General features: G+C 51.2%; 2 protein-coding genes and 1 long non-coding RNA gene across 9 annotated transcripts in view; 1 reads left to right on the forward strand and 2 right to left on the reverse strand.

Moving 5' to 3' along the window:
• The window catches only part of HIPK1 (homeodomain interacting protein kinase 1), a 34783-nt gene extending 28608 nt beyond the window's left edge, over positions 1–6175 (reverse strand). The window contains exons 1-2 of one of the 4 annotated variants that reach the window (XM_075064815.1): positions 6107–6175; positions 1051–2125 (exon numbers count right to left, since the gene is read on the reverse strand). In XM_075064815.1, coding sequence (XP_074920916.1) covers positions 1051–2123 — 1073 coding nt within the window. In that variant the 5' untranslated portion in view covers positions 2124–2125; positions 6107–6175. Of the gene's footprint in view, positions 1–1050; positions 2126–5481; positions 5498–5651; positions 5807–6106 lie in introns of those variants that run through there. The other 3 variants (XM_032766619.2, XM_075064816.1, XM_032766620.2) reach the window with 3 other exon arrangements.
• On the forward strand, positions 6104–12354 carry LOC142046723 (uncharacterized). Of its 3 annotated transcripts, none has more exons than XR_012655696.1 (3): positions 6104–6156; positions 8372–8873; positions 12071–12354. It is a non-coding gene; the product is annotated as an uncharacterized LOC142046723 (long non-coding RNA). The 3 variants fall into 3 exon arrangements; XR_012655697.1 differs by lacking the exon at positions 6104–6156 and adding an exon at positions 6513–7351; XR_012655695.1 differs by lacking the exon at positions 6104–6156 and having other exon boundaries at positions 7801–8873.
• A 1912-nt stretch (positions 12355–14266) lies between these two features.
• Positions 14267–19991, reverse strand: DCLRE1B (DNA cross-link repair 1B). 2 transcript variants are annotated; one of them, XM_032766582.2, is made up of 4 exons: positions 19750–19991; positions 19026–19191; positions 18453–18635; positions 14267–18046 (listed from the first exon to the last, which is right to left on the reverse strand). In XM_032766582.2, the coding sequence occupies exons 1-4, from the start codon at positions 19936–19938 to the stop codon at positions 16887–16889; spliced, it is 1698 nt and encodes a 565-aa protein (XP_032622473.1). In that variant the 5' UTR covers positions 19939–19991; the 3' UTR covers positions 14267–16886. The 2 variants fall into 2 exon arrangements, with proteins under 2 accessions (XP_032622473.1, XP_032622474.1); XM_032766583.2 differs by having other exon boundaries at positions 18453–18603; positions 19750–19967.
• Between the last annotated feature and the right edge of the window lie 83 nt (positions 19992–20074).

Below are 20074 nucleotides of genomic sequence, written 5' to 3' on the forward strand. Positions count from 1 at the left end.
GGAATTTCCTCTCATAACTACTCTCCATGAAATGCGTGGCTTGGCAGGTGGGAAAGTCATTTTCATTATGACTAGCAGACTTAGCCCTCAAGCTAGCAAAGGTATCAGGTATATTCTTCAAACCCTGGAGTCCATATAGCCTTCGATTCAACATCCACTCACAGGTCAAGTTAGCATCTCTGGAATTAATGACGAAAGAGGCATACAGCCTCCCACACTAGCCTCTTACGGTCATTTTATTAAAGGAGTAACTCTCCAAAATGGCAGTTCCAAAATAACTGTTTAGTCAAACTCTGAACATTCTGCTGCAGAGGTTCCTAACCTGAGCTGATCAGAGAGCCCTTGGCTTTCAGTTCAAAAGTTTCTAGACTTCGTAGTTGCAAAGAAAAACTTAGTTCCCTTTTGGGAGGCTAACTGATGCAAATACAGTCTTCCTGGGTCTGCAGACATCCTGAAACAACAGCTGAGCTTCATTTATCTCTGTGCTACCACTAAACCTGACCACACTACATGTCAGCATTATCATTCATCATTTTAGCAGATGAGACAGAAAAGAGGTGGGAGCAAAGCGTACAGGGGGCAGTGGGATTTGCTGCCAGAAAGGAGATACGGAGGGGGACAGAGGGTAAAGGTAGAGAAATGAGGAGGACAGGGAAGGAAAAGAAATAAAGGTCAGATGTAAAAACACGTATAAAATGAAGCTTGTTTTCCTACTGAGCGACTGTGACAAAGGTACTGGACAGAAATGGTAATGGCTACAAAAGTTTATGTACTGCATGAAGGTCGTTCTGCCCCTTATCTTTGTGTACGTTTCCCACCGCTGTCAGCAGATGTACTGCTCTGGCCTGAGTGTACTCCTAAGTTTACACCTTGCCCTCTGGACAATAATTCAGTCCTTCCAAGAGATGAGGTTTGTCCTCCCTGATCTGGTTCTTGCATATTGATTGAGGATTTGGGGCTCACCTGCTCCCAGTAAGTGACACCCCTCGAGTGCCAGGTCTACTTTACAGATGCAAGGGTACAGAGATAGCCTCGGGTATGAATCCTTACCTGTAATAGCGCGACTGCAAGTAAGTGGAGCACACAGCTTTAGATACATGGCTGGCTGAGCCAAAGTCTATGACCTTCACTCTGTAGGGCTGGCGGATGGGATCCACCAACATGATATTTTCTGGTTTCAAATCAGCATGTATCAGACCCAGGCTCTTTAGCTTCATCAAGGCAGTGGCCACCTGCTGCAGAATTGGCCGGATGTATTTTAGGGGCAGTGGACTGAACTTGTTTTGTTTTAAGAAGTCATACAAGTTCTGTTCTAGCATCTCAAACACAAGGCATGTGTGGTTCTTGTGCTGAAAGCACTCATAAGAGCGAACGAAGTTATACTCGTCAGCATTTTCGCTGCTCAAGCGAGAGAGGATGCTCACTTCTATCTGGCCTTGTCTAGCATAGGAGGGATGGTTCTTCAGGATTTTGATAGCTACAATCTCCTTTGTGCTGCGTTTCCAGCACTTTGCCACCTGCCCAAACGTTCCTCGGCCCAGAAACTCCAAGACCTCGTAGCTGTTTGTCATGGAGCATAGGATCTCATGCTGGACCAGCTGGTAATCCCCTTCACCACTGGAGCTGTTACTTTTAGTGGTTACAGTGGTGGTAGTGGCCGCAGCACCCACCGCAGGTCTGTTTTGCAGCATGAGAGGTGGATGTTCCTCAATTATCTGCACGCTACCGTTGCTGTCGACCTCCTCACTTTTCCTTTTCAATCCACATTTCTGGTATGGTTCCAGTAAAGAAACGTTGCTCCTGTGTGTGAAGGTCTGGCTGTTCTGGAAGGACGTTGTTGCACCGCTGCCTGTACTGTCTGCAGCGGTAACCACAATATGCTCAACCGAAGGAGCAGGGAGAAGGAGGTTCTGATCGTAAGCAGGGATGCTGAAATTCGCTACCTGGCGAGAGGAGCTTGCTTGCCCTTGAGCAGCTGGGAGGGTTTTGCTGCGGGTATAATACTTGTCACTACTGCTCTGTCCTGAAACATCCCAGCCAGAGGGCTCCACTTTCAGTTTCTTGGCACTGCAGAAGGCACTCGATACTGACGGAGGGGAGAACACCTGCAGCTGTGAGGCCATACCTGAAATGAGAAGAAAAAGATTTGATTAGTAATGGCCCCATAATAGCAGGTCAAGAATCAAGAAAATCCTCAGTTTGCACGGCAAACCAAGATATTAGTCTTTCTACGCACCCTATTGATATAGAGACCTTTCACCACATGACCCATATCAGCAGGGAAGGCAACACGGTTTTGTTTCTAATAGCTGCTCCCACAGCTGCCACCCAGGCCTTCCTGGGGGCTGGAGTGAACATTTACCAGCCTCACCTGCTAAGCACCGACACTGACCTTGCTGTGGGTAATGCAGAAAAGCCCCAGCTCCTTGCGTGCCTTGCCCAACATTAAGGGGATCCTACTGAAAGAGAGGACTAAGGGCTGGGAGGAGGGGAAACTGCAGAGCTAGTTCAGCTTACTCCTGTGTATTTAACCACACTTTTCCCACAGGTTTCAGAACAGCATTAAGAAACAGGGGGGAAGGGGGAATCTAAAACAAACAAGGAAAGAAGATTGCAAATGAGCGCACTCTTGCAGGTCTGGTGTATGATGCTGGCCAGGAACTTGGCATGTCTGTAATACAGACTTATCTGTATCTCCACACCCTGAGGTGCCACAACATAACCAAATACCGGCAGAAATGAAGGCCTTCAAACTATCAGTTTGGTTTATTTGCCTCAGAAGGTTTAAAGAGCATTTAATTAAACATACGTAAGAGCCCTAGAGCTAGTCAAAGGGTCCCATCCTTCAAGAGCACCATCAGTACCCACTAACTTCAGTTGGAAATAGGGCACTCAGCACCCGCCAGGATCAGCTCCAAAGAGAATCGCAGCACATGACGACTGGGGAAATAAGGAAGGGCAGCTGCTTACCAATACCTGAGAACAGGGCGTCCACTCACCTGTAAACCGGGAATGGAATTTAGATGGGGAGACTATCCAGTTTACAAACTGAAAAGTCAGCGCTTAGCAAATGGGGAACTCTGTATGCCACATTACGCCCAAAATACAGATTCCTTCTGTTCTACATTATGGGAGGGTTGACAACTGAAAAAAGCTAAGGAGCTCCTTTCTCAAATCCTCGGTTAGGCTTTTTGCAGAGACACAAGCCAAATCTCCTTTCTTTGCGTTCCAAGGAAAATACTAAGTTTGGGTCTTCAGAGCTGCCTAGTAAGCCACTCATTTTATCACCTGACAAGTCAGAACCTCATCCAACTTGTTTCTCTCCTGTCAGAACCTAACCACAAATTCTCACTATTAATACATAGAGTGGGGGGAATAGATACACAGTCTGCAATTCAGAACTGAATCTGAGTTGCTTGGGGATGACACATCACAATATTCTATAGAAGATTCCCCAGAAATCTGAAAGGTAATACTGTCAATATAATAACCTAGACAGACAATAATGTAACCGTTCTGGGGAAGGTATTTTGTCTATACTTGCATTTCAGGTGCTGGTGCAATCTATTTTAAAAAAAACAAGTAGGTATGCAAACTATTAGCTAGGTTTGTCTGCTACAATGGAACAATCACCAGTAGCAAGAGATAAGTAAATCCACCTTACTACTTAAAGAAAATAAAATCCTACTTACATTAAGGTGAATGATATATCTATGAGAAGCGTCTTATGATCAGTCCCTGTCTTCTAGGATCAGGACCATCAACTCATTCCAGATGGTAATGCCTTCAATTATTAGTGACCCAGACCACACTAGTGACTCTAAGATGTAGCTGGAAGATGTTTTCTAAACTGTCATTTTCTTTGAGTGATGGGCTCAGTCTTAAAAAAAGTCTCCTTTCCTAAATTTCATGTAGGTGCTAGTCTAGAACTCTGTTCCATTTTCATTAAATATTAATTTGGCAAAAACCAGACACCCTCTCTAGCCTAGTGGTTTGGATGCTCACCTAGCATCTAGGGACTTCTGGTTCAATTCCTCTCCTAGGAAGGGATTTGAACAGTAATCTGCCACTCCAAGTGAACTACCTAAAAGCTGGGCTATGAGATAGTCTGCTATGGGGCATTTGAAGTTATTCCACTTTAATCAAATGCTAATTGGGCCAACGCAAGAATCAAGCATAAGAACTCCTCTCTGGTGCAGTGGTCAGGGTACTCACCTAGAAAGGGGGAGATGCTGGTTCAGGTCCTATGCCTGCCTCCCTAAGAAAGAGTTTGAACAGAGATGGCCTACCTAGCCACTGGACCATAGTCTAATCCTTTAGCTGGCCCATAGAAATTGAAACAGCTTCAACAGCCTTCCATCCACCCCCATCATATAGCCTCAGTACAGACTAGGCAAAGTGAGGAACCAAACCAGAACCTCCCACATCAAAGAAACTGCACTATATATACAGATTACTGTGTGAGGGGCCACTTGGCAGAGAACAGTTGTTTACATATTCAGAGTGTACACTTGAAATGGAGTGGGGCTTTCACAATCTGAAATCATGGCCACAGCCTCACTGGGAGTGCTTTACCCCGCCTACTATACCAGCAAAGTGCTCCAAGCACGGACAAAACTATACCAGCAAAGCTTTGTTCCAATAGAATAGGACCACTCTCCATGAGCAAAATAAACCAGACCTGTAAAAAGCAGTAGAACTACATCTACTCTAGGGGCTTCTGCTGGCACCGCTATGCCAGTCGGGGTCATTCCTTCGCCAGCCTGAACACCACAGCTGTGCCAGCAGGCATTTATAGCAGTCTATTTCTAGGGAGCACTGTGAGCTTTGGTGCTAAATTATATTTTAAGAAACGTGGATTTACATAGCAATACTATCATAGCTTCCTTATTTGCATGTTCTGAAGCATTTCTAATCCCAGCAAGTTCTAAATTAGGAACTCCCCAACCCCATTTTAAAAAGTCAAATGTAGCCTACAAAACAGCTTCTTTGATTTAGAGTTACAAATACTTCTCTCTTATTAACTTTAAAATAGAATGAGCCAAGACCAGTTCTTCCCAATCAGAGGCAGCTTTTAAAGGCAAAATTACAGGCTTTGAGATCTTTATAAACGAGATTGTTGTTTTTTTTAAAACAGATTCAGTGGAATATGTGAATGGGGCCTCTTGAATAATTGTCAGAGTTTTGTTGCTCCAAATGAGCGATTATTTTTGGCTGTCTCGGGTTTTGGTTTGTACGGCAAAGTAATATGAACCGAAAGCGAACACGGCTTAGGAACCGTGCTTGGTACGTAGACAAAGAAAACAGGTGACAATCCTGCCGACTGGGAGCTGTTTGCTCTGTTCAATAATCAGCCTTTAACGGGCTCGTAGAGCTCTCGCGGTTGCGTTTCACAGGGCCGCCCTCACCCCGCGCCGGGGACAACACGTACTTCCCCCCGCCGGGGCAGTTACACAAGGCGGATCCCGGAGCGAGACAAACCTGAGCGGCCCGGCCCGGCCCGGCCCGCAGCGCCCAGGCCCAGGCCCGGCCCGGCCCGGATCGGCGCACAACGGCAAGGCCGCGCGGGAAGCCGCTCCCGCGGAGCTCCGGGCTGCCCCCACCCCGCCGGCCGAGCAGGCCGCAGAGCCCGGCGCGCCGCGCGCACTCACCGCTGGTGGGGGTCTCAGCCGCGGGCTGGAGCTGCCGGGGACACGAGGGGATGCGGGCCCGGAGCGGGCGCATCATAGCCCCGGAGCGGCCGCTGGTCAGCCGCCCCGCCCGGGGGGAGCCTCCAGGGCCGCTCCGCCGCCCCAGGCCCCGCCTCGCCCCACGGCCCGGCCTGGCCCGCTCCCCCCGCTCCGCGCCCCCGCCTCTCGCCGGACCCGGTTCCCTTAGGCCGCTCCGGCTCCGCTGCGCTCCGGACCCTCGGCTGCTACGCCAGACTGAGCCAGCGAGCCCCGAACGCGGCCAGCCCGGAACAGCCGAGCGCCGAGGCCTGAACCAGGGTCACGTGACGGCTCGGCCCATCGCCATCAAGGTACCGAGGCGAGCGAGGCGCCTCTGTGTGTTAGTGAGCGGAAGCATCCCCAGACGCAAGCGGCTTTGGCCGAGGCGCTAGGACGACCCTTGCGGGATTCCGTCCCTTGTTCCAGCCGCGCTGTGCCTGACACAGCAGTGAGTGCGCCGCTGTGGCCAGAGCCTGGTGCCCTGAGTCCCACCCCGGGGAAGGTCCCGGGCCGGCGCGCTGGGCCTGGGCCGCGTTCCATGGGAACGTGGCCCCTGCGCGGCTCTCCAGCTCAGCAGGCCCCGGAGCAAAAGGCCGGGTAACCGCGGCGCTGGGCCGCGCTGCTCCCTGAGCCCAGCGGGCGGCTGTTGGTGTTCATGTGATCAGCCCCCTGCCCCCCCGGTAATACAGCCTCCCCGGGCCCCTGCCCCACCCCCGGGCAGTACAGACCCCCGCAGTACAGACGCCCCGCACCCTCCGCCCCACCCCCGGTAAGTACAGACCCCCCGGGAAGTACAGACCCCCCCTCGGACCCCCGTCCCACCCCTAGCCAGACTAAACGTTCATACTGATATCGCTGCAGCCACGCTGGGCTTGGGGGAAGAGCTTGTGGAGCCGGGTGTTGCTTCCTTAACTGCACTGGACTAGCTGAAGTGGCCCCACTTCTGAGTGTAGACAAGCCCTTAACTGAGCTGGTTTTCACCATGGTGCCCATCACATGAGGAAGCAGAAGTCTTGTGATTTGTTTTCTGTGGTGATGGTTTGCACCTCATTACAGTGGGGCAATAACCCAAACAGTGGAATTTTGTACATCCCTTTTCCCCTGTGAAGAAGGAAAGCTTGGTGCAGGCTTATCTGTGGTGCCACACCGGGGCTGGGGGATGAGCTAGTAGTGCATGTTGTGGTCAAGGGTTCCTCACCTGCGGGCCGCCAATAAGGAGTAGATGTTAATAAGCAAAGTCCGCTAAAATCCAGCCATCTAGGGAGTGTGGCTTGAAACCTGCACTAGCATAACAAGGAACTGAGTAGTGTAGAGGCCCCAGAGCTGTGTTGGGGTTGCTACCTAGTCCTGGCTGGGCTGGTTTTTCTACTGCCTTGCTGGTTGCAATATATCCCTCGTTAAACACTGGCACATTTAAACTATAAGTTACAGGTGTGCACGGCCGCACTGGGGAGTCATACTGCAATCTCCCTACTCTGGCACACAGGCCACCTGGCCAGAAGCATGGGCAGCATGGCACCCAGGGTCCATTTTAAGTGCTGGGCCCTCAAGGTGCCAAAACTGCAGCAGCTGAGGTTCCTGCTCCTCATGGCACTGGGATCTTGGCAGCAGGCTGGCCAGGCCCAAGGCTCAGCAGCAGGGGGGTAAGGAGCAGGATGGGGGTGGGAGACAGGGACAGTGGGGGGCTGAGGCTCCTGGGAGTACATGGGTCATGGGGGGAAGGCAGGGACTCCTGTTTCTAGGGGACCACAGGGAGCTTCTCTCTCAGGTGCTGAGGGGGGCTCCTGGGAGCAGGTGGGTGTAGGGGCTCATGGGAAGGCAAAGAGCCTTGAACCCAGCTCCCCGCCTGCAAAGCACCTGTGAGAGAGAGGAGGGTCAGGCTGCTAAGGGAAGAGGTGGGTCTTAAATAGCATCTTTAGCCAATCCGTTGTGAAGCAGACAGTGCATGTAGTCTATGGAGCAGAGCCATGCCTTCCCCAAACCCAGTCCCTCAGCATTTACATTGTATGTTGCAGCCCTTGCCCCTGGTGGTCCAAATTCTGAGACGTTTGGTTCCAGGGTCCAGGAATTCAGCCTGCCCAAAAATCAGCTCCTTACCCTTGTCCAAGTGCACTAAAATCCATGGGTCTGCAAACTGCTTGAAAACCTGGTATGTTGGCATGGTGTAGCGCAAAGCTGTAACTTGGGCAAGGGGCTCCTCAGGCCTACTTACAATGTCCCTCCCTTGAACCATTCCCAGTAGTTCTGGCCAGAGCCAGGGGTTAAGGTTGCTTTGCATATCCCTTGACTCTCTAGTGCCTAGTTTACAGAGGTTGAAGTCTAGGAGTTCTCCACATTCTGGAAGGGCACAAAGCAGCACTGGGCAACCTTAACTCTGCCTTAATGAAGGCTGGGGCAGAGCCTGGGCAGTGCCCGAGCCTGTAGCACAGCAGGACTGAGGAGGTGCTAGTCTTTTGATTAAGGGGTTTGAGATTCAGGAAATACCAATTGGCATCTTGATTCTTTGCCACTAACCAAAATCACACTGTGACGTACTGCCGCAGGCTGTCTTTGTGGCAGAACTGTGTCCTGCGGGGGGCTGGGGGGGCTGTTTCTATGGTCCACATTTCTTCACTTGTGCAACCAGTACCAGAGTTAAGATTTTATGGTCATGCTATATCTAGGTCCTGAGCCAACTCCTACTGAAGTCCACAGCAGTCTCGCCATTGATTTCATTGGGCTCTGGCATGACCTCGTGATGAGGTGAGTTCAGTGTTCCTTGGAAGATGGACCCATGGAAACCCACCTTTCTGCTGCTTCCTGCTCTGCTCCCATGCAACTCTGATCCTCCTCCGTGAGCAGCCAGGAGGCTATGTGAAAAGGAAGCGACTCCACTTTATCTCCTGCAGAGTGTTTTGTGCCCCCCATTCACTGGCAATAATGACTGGAAACCACAGACTGGGTCACAAATGGCACCATGTGCACCATGACTGGCACCAGCAGAGGCTGTATGCGACATGAAAATATTCTCCTCAGCGGCTTGTCAGCTGCCTGCAGAGGCCTGGACTTTCTAGTTAGGGACCAGTGGGCTCACTGTGCAGCAAGATTTGTCCCGAACTAGTCACTTGTCACTGCAGGACTGTACGAGCTGTGGCTGGCATCTGGTCTATTGTAAAGTGAAACCAGGTAAGAATCAGGTTTTGAACACCGTGGCAACTTCCTCAGAGAAATCCCCAGGCCTGACTGAGGCAGCCATAGATGCACCCAACACTTCATCAAACAGAGAACCTTAGACAGCCCGTGTTTTATAGGAGGTTCTAAATGCTCCTCTTTAGTGATAACGATGAAGGTGACTAAGAAACGCCTTTAACTGCGTGTAGCATCATTTACTCAGTGGAGATTTGAAAGTGGAGGCTCAAATTCAAGAAATGACATAAAAGTGAGAATTTCTGCTTCAATTTAGTTCAACTTGATCGTGAACCTATGACAAGCAGTACAGGAAATTATGTAAAGTCCGTGAGTCAGTGTTATCTGCAAAGGTGGGGACTGGGATTCTTCCAGTTTCACAAGCTTTGTATCCAGAACAGAAAAAAAAGTATCTGTGTTACAGCAACATTCAGCAATGATACACCAATGAGAGCCAAGTGGGCAGTGTAGCTGGAGCTGAAGTGTTTCCAGCCCTATACTGTGAAAAGTGGTGGTAAAAATGCTCTGTCTACACCAGTGTCTCTGTTGTATCACCAGCAGAGCTGCATCCTATGTGTTTTCCTTCACTGACTCAGCTCCAGTGTATTGTGGCAGAGTGCAGGCATTTTTAACAGCACTGTGACATACCCAGGGTACAATCCAGACTAACAAGTAGCTGCATCACACCTGCCCTCTAACCCCGGGTGCCCTTTACATGGCCTTGCTGCTGTAGCCTCCAGTCTGGAGTGCTCACAAAGAGCCTGCAAGTCACTCCCAGCCATGTCTGTGTGCTGCAGCCCTTGGCTCTCACCAGCCTGAGTTGTACTGCATGGTGACCCCAACTCATTCCCAGGCTTAGCTTTTCCCCCAGAAGTGTATGTTCTGTACTGCGCAGTCCTCTCCTGGACAATGCAAGTTTATATAAAGTCCATCATTTCATCCACAGAAATACACACACATCTTGTTACCCCCCCCCCCCAACAGCATTTCCCAGACACTTTGATTTAAACCCACTGGTTCACATCAAACAATAAAACAAGTTTAACTACAAAGAGACAGATTTTAAGTGCATACAATTAACAAGGAATTAAATGTCAGAAATAGTTACAAGAAAAACAAGCTAAAATACAATTGGTGCCTAACTTGAACTGTTAAATTCAAAGCAAAGCTTTCTCATTGCATGCTCTCAGCAGTTCTTACTAACCAAACCTCTTGGGTCAGTGGCTGTTTCCTTTGTCCCTTTTGGTGCAGTGAACTGATGGATGGATGGATGCCGGTGGCGGGGGGTGGGGGGAGGCAGGGAAGAGAGGCGGGGTGAGAGAGAGAGAGGAGACAAGGAGTATCATTCAGGGAAGGATGTTGGCTGCCGTGTTTTAAGCAGAGCACATATTCCTTTATTTGAGACAGACCTGTTTGGCAACCACTGTTTGGAACATGTGTTAATGACATACAGTGGAATCTTATAACTTCACAAACAGTGTTGTCACACACAATTTATCAGGTCAGTAATGACCAGCAAATTGTAAGTTTTCAAATGATACAAATCTTCATATAAAGATTATGACAACAGAATGTAGGGTGTGGACACGGGTTATGGGGGGGTCTCACAACAATGCCAAATGTAGGCAACACCAAACACATGCCATAGCATGGTCCTAACACCCTCTAGTCCTGTTTTCAGTGGCTGGCTAACCTATTTCAGCCTGATGAAGTTCTGAGCCACATTAAAACCTATCAGGAAGTGGCTCAGGACCCAGATGGGAAAGACAGAGAGGGACGAGTTTATCTTAAAGGATCCATGGCTGCTGCAGATCTTATAGGATGTACTTTTTTACATCTGTTCTTAGAACCAAAGTCCTGCTAACCTAACGCACATGTGGCCAGTTCATTCCTTGGCATGACCAGCAAGCTGATCACAGCTCATCCCTGAATGCCTGATTTTCTTGGGCACTGCATGTTTATAGAAAAGGCTGTATTTCACATTTTATTCCTGGGGATGCTCACACAGTGGGAGGGCTCAGCCAGTCCCCAGCACAGCAGCTAGCACAACTCTCAGCTCCAACATCAGACACAGCGAACATCATGACATGGGCCAGGCTGGACACCCCACGTGATGCAGGACCCTCGCTTCATGGCTTTGCCAACACTCAGCATGTCCCACCAGGGCTGCTGCTTCTAGACATGTCCCTGTGGTAGCAATAAGCATAGCCAGGGCACCGGGCAGCCACAGGGGTTTTAGGACCACGTTGTCAGAGCAGGTTGAGATGACAAAGTGGCACATTGCCTGTACAGTAACTCTCCACTTCAAGTCATCCCGGTTAATGTTTCATTCTTAGTTGCTGATCAATTAGGGAACGTGCTTGTTTAAAGTTGTATAATGCTCCCTTCTAACTCATTTGGCAGCCGCCTGCTTTGTCTACTGCTTGCAGGAAGAGCAGCCCATTGGAGCTAGCTCATGGGGTCTTGGAACCAGGGTGGACCAGCAGCCCCCTATCAGCTCCCCGCTCCCCTAAGTTCCCTATGCAGCAGCTGCCTGCAGTTCAGCTGTGTCCCTCCCCCAACTGACGTGCTGCTCCTGCCCTCTGCCTTGGAGCTGCTTGGAGACAAACCAGGGGAGAGGGAAGGAAGAGGGGTGCAAATACCAGGATGTCCCCCTCCCCCCTGCACCCCACATACCCCATCTTCCATAGAGCAGGGGGGACACACCAGGGCTCAGGATGGAGGGAGCTTGCAGCAGCTGCAGTCTCAGCAAGCTGATCTAATTAACAAGGCAATGTACTTAAGGGAAATAGGCATCTCTCCCTCCATTCCTGCTGCCTTGCAGAGCGAGAGAGTTAACCCTTGAGGGCTCAGCCAATTGCTAGTTCATCATTTAGCAGTAAGGGAAATATCCCACCCTCTGACTCCTCCACCAACCAAGCTTCACAATCATCATCACTGTGTACAGTATTAAATTATTTGTTTAAAACTTATGTGTGTGTGTGTGTATATATATATATATATATATATAAAATATAGTCTTGTCTGGTGAAAAAAATTTTCCTGGAACCTAACCCCCTCATTTACATTAATTCTTATTAAAGCGTGGCAGCACTTTAACATTGCCAGTGTAGACAAGCCCTATGTGAAGCATGCATGGACACGTGATTTGCCCATATGATTCCAAATACCATCTTGTTCCCTGTAATTTTCCACAGTGAGAACAATGGGCCAGGAAACACCTCCATTTTGCCTCTTTTCTGCTCAAACCTCTGGACTATGGATTTATACTAATGGGAGCATCTAACCAAGGGACTGAGAACTTTCCAACAATTTGGAAGCAACCAGAGACTTAACAAGCCAGCAGTTTATTCCATCACTGCTACAAGCCTGAACTAAGAACTTTGCAATTGTTGTATGTATTTGATTCCTTTAACCAATTTTAACTCTCACCTTCCTTTCTTTCCTTTTCTAAATAAACCTTTAGATTTTAAATACTAAAGGATTGGCAATAGCATGATTATTGGGGAAGATTTGAGTTATATATTGACCTGGGTATGTGGCTGGTCCTTTGGGATCAGAACCCTTTTGTTTGATGAAATTGGTTTCAAATAACCACTCATCTTTAAATCTGGTGTCTGGGTGTGGAATCCAGGACTGGAATACCTAAGGAGGCTGCACTTCTGACTTCTTGCTAGCCAGTGTGGTGAGACAGAAGTTTATTTTGTTGCTGGTTTGGCACCTCTCATGGAAGAGTTTTGGGGGGTGTTAGCCCTTTTTCCCAGTAGCTTGTCCTGAATTTGGTATTCAGTTGTGACCCACAGGAGGCATGGTGACAGGCCCTCCCCAGAGAGTGGCGGCTGTCGCACAGAAAAAAACATCCAACAGAAGCAGAAACACCCATCTGGCACTGTGGGAAGCACCTGAATGTGCCTAACGCACAGGCAGCCTTATGGCTGAGATCTCCCTTACTTCTATCATTCAGACTCTCCTGCAAAATTTTATTGCCCTTTAGACCTGTGGGAGAGGCTTTAGGTTCCCCTGCTCCTATGTACTTTAAGTCATGTCCACTGAAATGACAGGAAATACCTTTTATGTTCCAGTAGCAGAACTCAGAGTTTCCCCTGCAGCTTCTCAGTGTTCAGCCGTTGGGAGCAGACACTCAGCCTGTAGGACGGTCACTGGGTTTGGGTGGGGGAAAGAAGTGGGTTAACTTTCTGAAGAGTAAGACAGCGATAGCACTTGGCTGAGTCATTAACCCAGGGGTCGGTCTAGTTTATTTGTTACTGTAGGTGACCAACAGCCAGGGCTGTAAACCTGAGGGCAGGATCCTTGCGACTGTTCAAACCACACTGGTCATTTACAGCAAATGGCAGAAGAAAACTACACAGCTACTTAGAATAGCAGGGACATGTCTAACGGTTAGAACAGGAGCCTGGAAAATGGGACTCCTTTCCCAATATTCCACATGGCATCCCTGCCCCTACCACTTCATGCCGGGGGACAGTGACACCCACAGCTTGGCGCCAGCCACCATGGTGTTTCCGGGATATGGATGACATTATGGGATGGAAAAAGTTGCATGCTCCCAGTCACCCACGCGTGACTCATTTCAGCCCTACCCCAAAACCCCCATAAACAGGGCACTGGATAGTGGCCAGATGCACAATGGGTACAAAGACACACACCTACCGATGGTGCAATCACCGTGTATTGACACAAGCACTCCTGGTGAGCACACGCAGCACTGACACAAGGAGCCAAGCATGCATGCAGACAAGCAGCACACGTTCTGCAGCGGCTTCATGCTGACGCGACTTGTGCCTGCAGCAGTTTGTAGTGTAGCTGTGCCATCGGTTTTCATTTAAAAGAAAAAAAAAAATCTCTGGCCCTCATAGTTGTGAAGAAAATCTTGTAACCCTGTCGTGTACCTGGGTGTAGCCAGTGCAGCAAGATCTGCTTGAGCCTTCGGTTTGCTTGAGACAGTAGCTCTGCCGTGTGATCCACCCTGCTCGGCTCCAGGGACAGGATGAACGCAGCTGCCTGGCGGACAATTGAAACATGTCATTGTTACCTGTTCCATTGCTGAGCAAAGCCTGTCCTGAAAGGAGGGCAGTCAACACAAACCCCCATTCTGGTGCCCCAAGGGAATGGTGCATGGGAGCCATCACCCAAAACCGATCTGTGGAGCTGCAAAGCCGTGGGAGAATGGGAGCGTGAGCCCCACCAAGCAGCAGCCGATCCCACCAAACTCAGCATTTCGCCTGAACCCCTCTCACCCAGGGGCCTGCCTCAGCAGGAAGGGCCTGATCTGCCTGGTTCTGGCTCTAGACTTGTGTCCGCTGAGCCTCCCTTCGAAGGAGGCTGCCTGCAGGCTCGGGCAAACATCACCCCACTGCCTCCATGGGTCATGGGCTCAAACTTTTCTTCAGAACCATGAGAGCACGTTTTGGTTTTAGATGAAAGCTGAATTCAGCCACCACCACAGGCCTCGCACCTGGGGTCCAATACACGTAATCCAGGGCTAGCCAGATGCGCATCCAAATCCCACTGCAGGGAGGCCTGCAGAACCCATGCAAACGTGAGAACCCATATAAGTGGTGCCTCCGAGATGGCACGTTGGAGAGTTACACCACTGTTTGTTCCCCTGCTCCGTCACAGGGCTGGTCACAGCAAGCCTCTCCCATCTTAGCATGGCCTGCAGCCCAGAGAGATGGAGAGCCAGTTGTGATGGGAAAGGCCTGTGTGTACCACATGGCAGAACCGCATGGTGCATGAGGCTACAATCTGCCTCGTTTAATGCAGGTTAGGAGCAGCCCTCAAGGCCCCAAAGAAATTGCTGGGCAGCCTCTGTGTGGACTGAGTTCAGTGCTTATAATCCAGCTCGCAGACATCACAGGCTGATGTGGGTCGCAGTCTCCAGTGACTCCAGCGCAGACTCCGAGCCGCACCTGTATGGGCGGCTGGCAGGGGAGGGATCAGAGCCATCCTGGCAAGATCCTTCCTTCAACATCTGAGCTCTCTGGCAGACACAGCGCTAGTCGTAAACCTAACTTGTTTTTTAATGCTCCTGCCAAAGCCCCGTCTGAGAGAACACACCCCGAATGCCGAACACAGCACCACGTAGCCAGGGCTCTGGAGCACGCACAACTGGAAACACGACGCTGACACTCAGCTGTCACCGCGAGGATCATGGGGCTTGGTTAACTGAACAACCAGAAATTATCCAACAGTACTCAGGCTGCCTGCATCTTTGTGCCTCCCCAAGAACAACAGGAAGCCAGGACGGGACGGGATGATTATACCAGCTCCAAGACAGCAGCACAGGAGCCAGATTTTTTCAACTTGGTTTATTTGAGTTTTGTATAAATAACACTTTTCTCCACACATTTTCAGAGCTTAACACAGACACAGCAATTCACGAGATTCTCCTCAGGCACCAGGGAGGGAAAGCCAGTGCTGCAGCCTCCTTCTGTACAGCCAGGAGCAACTGGACAACAAAATTACGGGGGCCCTGGGAGGGCTTCCAGTGGCTCTGAAGGACACATCTTTCCCTGGCGTCCAGCAGATGTGTCGGTGCCCATGGCAGGGTATTTTTTGGGCAGGCAGCCATTCTGCTGAGCCCTCACTGCACTCGTACAGGGGGTCAATGTGGGGGTGGCAGCAAAGCTCTTTCGCCAGGGGACAGCCTGTCTGGGACCTCAACCCTATTGGGCTAGAAGTAGCTCCCTAAGAACCTGAAGGCTGCCCCCTCCCCCGCATCCCACCCATTGCTGCACAGGCACAAAGCAGCAGGTCAAACACTTATCTAGGAAAACTAGAAAGGTGCCACCAGCCCAAGCAGGTACAAGTAAAGGAAATGCCCACAGAAGACCACCTTGAGGTCGGCTGAGCTAAGCTGTCCCTAAATCCCACACCAAGGAGAGCGAAGCTGGTTACATCCAGCTCAGCAGAACCGAAAGGTGGTGATCGCTTCCTTCAGAATCTAGCTTAAGCCAGCAAGAGAGCGAGCACATTCTCATCTTGAACGCGGCATGGCTAACATTGGCAGCACTGAAAGAGCCATACACTCCGTAACTTTTAACCCAGCGAAGGTGCCTGGAGTTTGCACACTGCTGGACGCTGTCGCTCTGGTCTGACTCACTGATATGGGGCACAAGGATCAAGGGCTGGAGGGAGAAGAAACAACAGTTCACAAATGAACGTAGACACTCCAGACAATGCAACAAACTGCACCAGAGACCCAAGTCCTTGGAATTTACAGAATTCCTCCTGCCCACAGGACAGAGCATTTACAGCTCCAACCAAAAGCTGGCCCAATCAGGATGGGACGGCAGCTGTGTTGCCAGGAAGAGCCTCCCACAAGCCTGTGATGTTAGTGTCTCTAAATATAGCCTGACAGCGATCCAGAGAGGCCTGAAAACTCTTCACTTCACTGTCTCTTTAAAACAAGCTCCCAAGCCGCTAGGATAGCTGAGCACACACCAATCCCTGTCAGCAGTTAGGAATGCAAACAGCAGGAGGGAGAGGATGGGACTCTCCAACTTCCTTCTTGTTTTACTGTCAAGCAGGAGAATGGTTCTCTCCTCTCATAGGAACATGAATGCAGTCACGCCCGGCAGCTCACACCCCCTACGGCTCATCTCCCTGGAACCATTCCAATTCCCTTTGCCATAAGGTGTACCGAACACAGTGTCCTCCTGGGATCTGCATTTGCTTGAGTGCCAGGGTGACACCCCAGGACACAGACAGGGTCACAGATAGTACTTGGGAGTTATCCCCGTACTGTGGCCAGTAATGACACAACAAACTTGCAATTTTAGAATGTTCAACAAACAAACAAAAAGAGAGAGTCTAGGAGCTGCTGCAAACTCTGCCATTCTCCTCTCAGGCAACAGAAGGGAAGCTTTCAGCGTAAAGCCCCGAGTTGGGCCATCTCCTGTTGGCTGGCTCAGAGCAGCCCTGGCAGACAGCACACACTGACAACACTTGGGAGAACAGGACCTTTGCTGCTAGCTCCACAGGCGCTGGCTGTTAGAGCCCATCCTCTCTCCTGAAATAGTTTTCAATCTGCCAGTCAAAGCTCTCTGCAGAGTATTGCTTTAGGGTGTTTAATGGAGCAAGCAAATACTCCTCCGCAAGCCCACAGGCAACATGACTGCTGGCCACAGGGGACCAGCTGGCCAAGGTGACAGGGTCACCAGCTGCTCCTGGGGAAAGAAATTTCTCAGTCTGCAGGCAGATTAAACTCTGTTTGTGTGAGGGGAGAGCTGCCTTCTTCTGCACGGAGGCCAGCGTTAAGGGGGCCCAGTCCCCCAGGGGAGGCTGGCATGGGCTGGCGTGTTTCTTCCCTTTTTGCCAGGATAAAGAACTTCTGTGTGGCTGTGCTGTGTCCTTTGTGCTGATTTGGGATGTCCGGGCACCGGTGTCCTTGGGCAGCAGTGGCTGCGTTCTGGCAGGTGTCTGTGTATTGGGCTGTGCTGAAAAAAGCTGCTTCTGGGCACCATGCAGCTGGCATAACTCCGCTTTGATTCCCTTCCTCTCGCCCCTGCAACACACAAAGCTGCCTTGTGAATGGGTGTTGGGGTCCCTAGGCTGCTCTGAGGAGCTCTGCTGGCTAATCGTCACATCCCCAAAATGCTCCAGCCAGTTTGTATGTGTCTCTGGGGATGCAAAGGAGTCCTTCCTAGGCACAGGCTGCTGGGTGGCTCTTTGCTGCTCCCTGCTCTCTCTCAACTGCGTGAACTTCTGCCCAGAATCTGGAATCCCGGGCTCAGGTGACCCCTTGTGGTCAGAGCTCAGGTATTTCTCAAAGTATGGCAAGCACACGTTTCTCTTGACAATTGGAACTATGGAGCAGGGCTTCACCCACTGTACAAACTCCAGCAGCTCTGAAAAGGAGGAGTGGTCTGAATAGGGCACGAGGTGAACACTGCGGTGGGGGATCTTCACTGGGCGGCTGGTAGGGAGAATGGCAATGGTGGGGCGCTGCTGGTTCCAGCTGATCATGGCTTCCCAGCAGATTTCAGAGATGTCCACACCGTGGATCCAGCCAGCCCCCTCCTCAGCAGTGAAGACGTCCACCAGGCCCAGCACTTTCATCTGCTCCAGTCTCTTGGGACTCACCACAATCCAGGTCTGAAACTCTAAGGCCAAATCCACCAAGAGTGACTCTTTGCCCAGGCTGTAGACCCCTGGGAAGAAGCAAACAAGGGGGCTCAGGAACTCAGACCTAAACAGCATTTTGCAAAGGCAGCAAGAAGTGGCCATTACCAGGAGGAGGGTGAGCGGCATTGGACCTATAGGTTACTGGGCCCAGCACCCAGGAAGAGACAGGCCCTGTCCTTCTAATCTACGCTGGAAGGGAAAGGAAAACCACCACCTGCCCCATGCAGCACACCTCAAAGGAATGAAAATTAGCTACATCTGTCCTCCGAGCCAGTCAAAATGCACAACCCAGGCTCAGCGAGCTGCTGTACCTCTTCCACTGTGTGTCCCCTCCTAATGCAATTCCCTCCCATTAGGCACTGAGTGCCCAGAAATACAGTCAGTCCCTGGCTCTGGTGCCAGCCCTACCCACATGTCGTGATGCCTACTCACCAATCTTGACCTCGTAATCTGGGTGGGCCCTGATCAGCTCTTTGATCTGTTCAGTGGCCTGCTGGCGGGAGGGCAGGTCGCCCAGGGGGTCACAGTTTGTGTTGTCCAAGTAGAGAACGTCAATTCGTTTCCGGTTCCTTAGCGCCGGTTCCTGCAGCATGGTGGGAGTGTAACGAAAGTCACCTGGCACAAGACAAAACCCCAAACACACAGAACTGTAGGAGCCCAGCCTGGTGGTCCACGCACTGCTATGGCAGAGACCTGGCTTAGAGCCTCTGCCTGCCAAGGCCCCACCGCCTGCTGGCTCTAGCTCCGGGCTGCCACCTGAATGATGCAGGTTTGATTCCTGGCCTGGTGAGTAACCTGTTCCTCCCCAAGGGGTGGTGATAGCATGACTCCCCTTCCGAGCCCATAAACCCCAAGACAGGAGGCAGGGCCCGGGGTGTGCGGGAAAGGTCAGAGATGACCTGTGGTAGAAGCATAGGGCTATGGCAAGGACCCTAGAACAAAACATGCCCAGTGCTGGGCAGGAAGGCAAAGGAGGTCTCAGGGCCCCAGGATGGGGGCTCGTACCTGTGTAGAGGATGACACCAAAGGGGCCCTCAAAGAGGAACATGACTGAGCCAGGGCAGTGGTTGGCATCTATCAGGGTCACCGTCATGGTCCTTTTACCAACCTCATCAAGGGCTACCAGGTGGCTCTGCCCCACTTCCAGGGGCCAGATCCAGCGCTCTGCCACCTGGAAGGAAACACAGGGCTGGTCAGGTGGAGTCGGCCTCAGACCCGCTCCCTCCCAACACAGGGATGGAGCCTCCTTCCCCATTCACTTAGCCAACCAGCTGCTCTAGGGCCCAACCCCATTCTCTAGACTGTTGTTCACTGTTCACCCAGGCGCTTCCCTGCCCTGCGCTGCCTTTCCTGGCAGGAGGCCCCCCTCAGCTGGCCCCATGGGAGAGAACGCTCTGCTCCGGGAGTTAGGTATCACAATCCAACAAGAGCATCTCCCGAGGGACGGGATCCATTCTCATCTCCTCAGCAAGCCGCACAGCAGAGCTCTGTAGCTGAATCGCTCTCAGTCTGACTTGCTCTTTGTTCATTATGAAAAACAGCGATTCTTAACCCCCCCTCCAAAAGCTTGGTCCCAAGATGCCCCTTCCTCATCACAGACTCCTGGGTAGCAAACACAGTAACTGTGTTTTCACCCTTCCAACTCTCGGCTTTATCCAAGTGACATGCAAACCATGGCCCTGGGGTTGGCCCCCCGAGCTGCTATCTGGCCCTGTGGGCTGGCTCCTACCTTCAGCCTGTGGTGCAAGATTCGCCCCGTGAGGGGGGAGCAGTAGATGGGCCGGTGCCAGGTGCTGGATAAACCCACTGTGTGGTCAGAGTGCATGTGGGAGAGAAAGAACAAGCGAGCATGGCTGGCTTTCCTGATGCTCCAAAAATCCACTGCAATGGGTGTGCCTGGGATGAGAACCCCATTCATGGCCCAGGCACCGGCGAACGACCCCGCACTGCAAAACAGTCACATTTTCACCATTAAAGCCCCCATGGTTGGGGTTCTGGGGCATCAGCAGAGTTTACTGAGGGGCTGCGGGTCAGCAGTGAGGGGCACTGGCAGG

Source organism: Chelonoidis abingdonii, chromosome 4 (assembly GCF_003597395.2).
Source record: "Chelonoidis abingdonii isolate Lonesome George chromosome 4, CheloAbing_2.0, whole genome shotgun sequence".
In the NCBI taxonomy this organism is placed as follows: Eukaryota; Metazoa; Chordata; order Testudines; family Testudinidae; genus Chelonoidis; species Chelonoidis abingdonii.

Bases quoted from the DNA above. Each gene is read 5' to 3' on its own strand.
- DCLRE1B (XM_032766582.2), bottom strand. From the start codon at position 19,938: ATGAATGGGGTTCTCATCCCAGGCACACCCATTGCAGTGGATTTTTGG. The intron at 19,192-19,749 runs GTAGGAGCCAGC...GTTTCCTTCCAG, and splicing joins TCTTGCACCACAGGCTGAAG to GTGGCAGAGCGCTGGATCTG. The intron at 18,636-19,025 runs GTACGAGCCCCC...GTCTTGTGCCAG, and splicing joins TGGTGTCATCCTCTACACAG to GTGACTTTCGTTACACTCCC.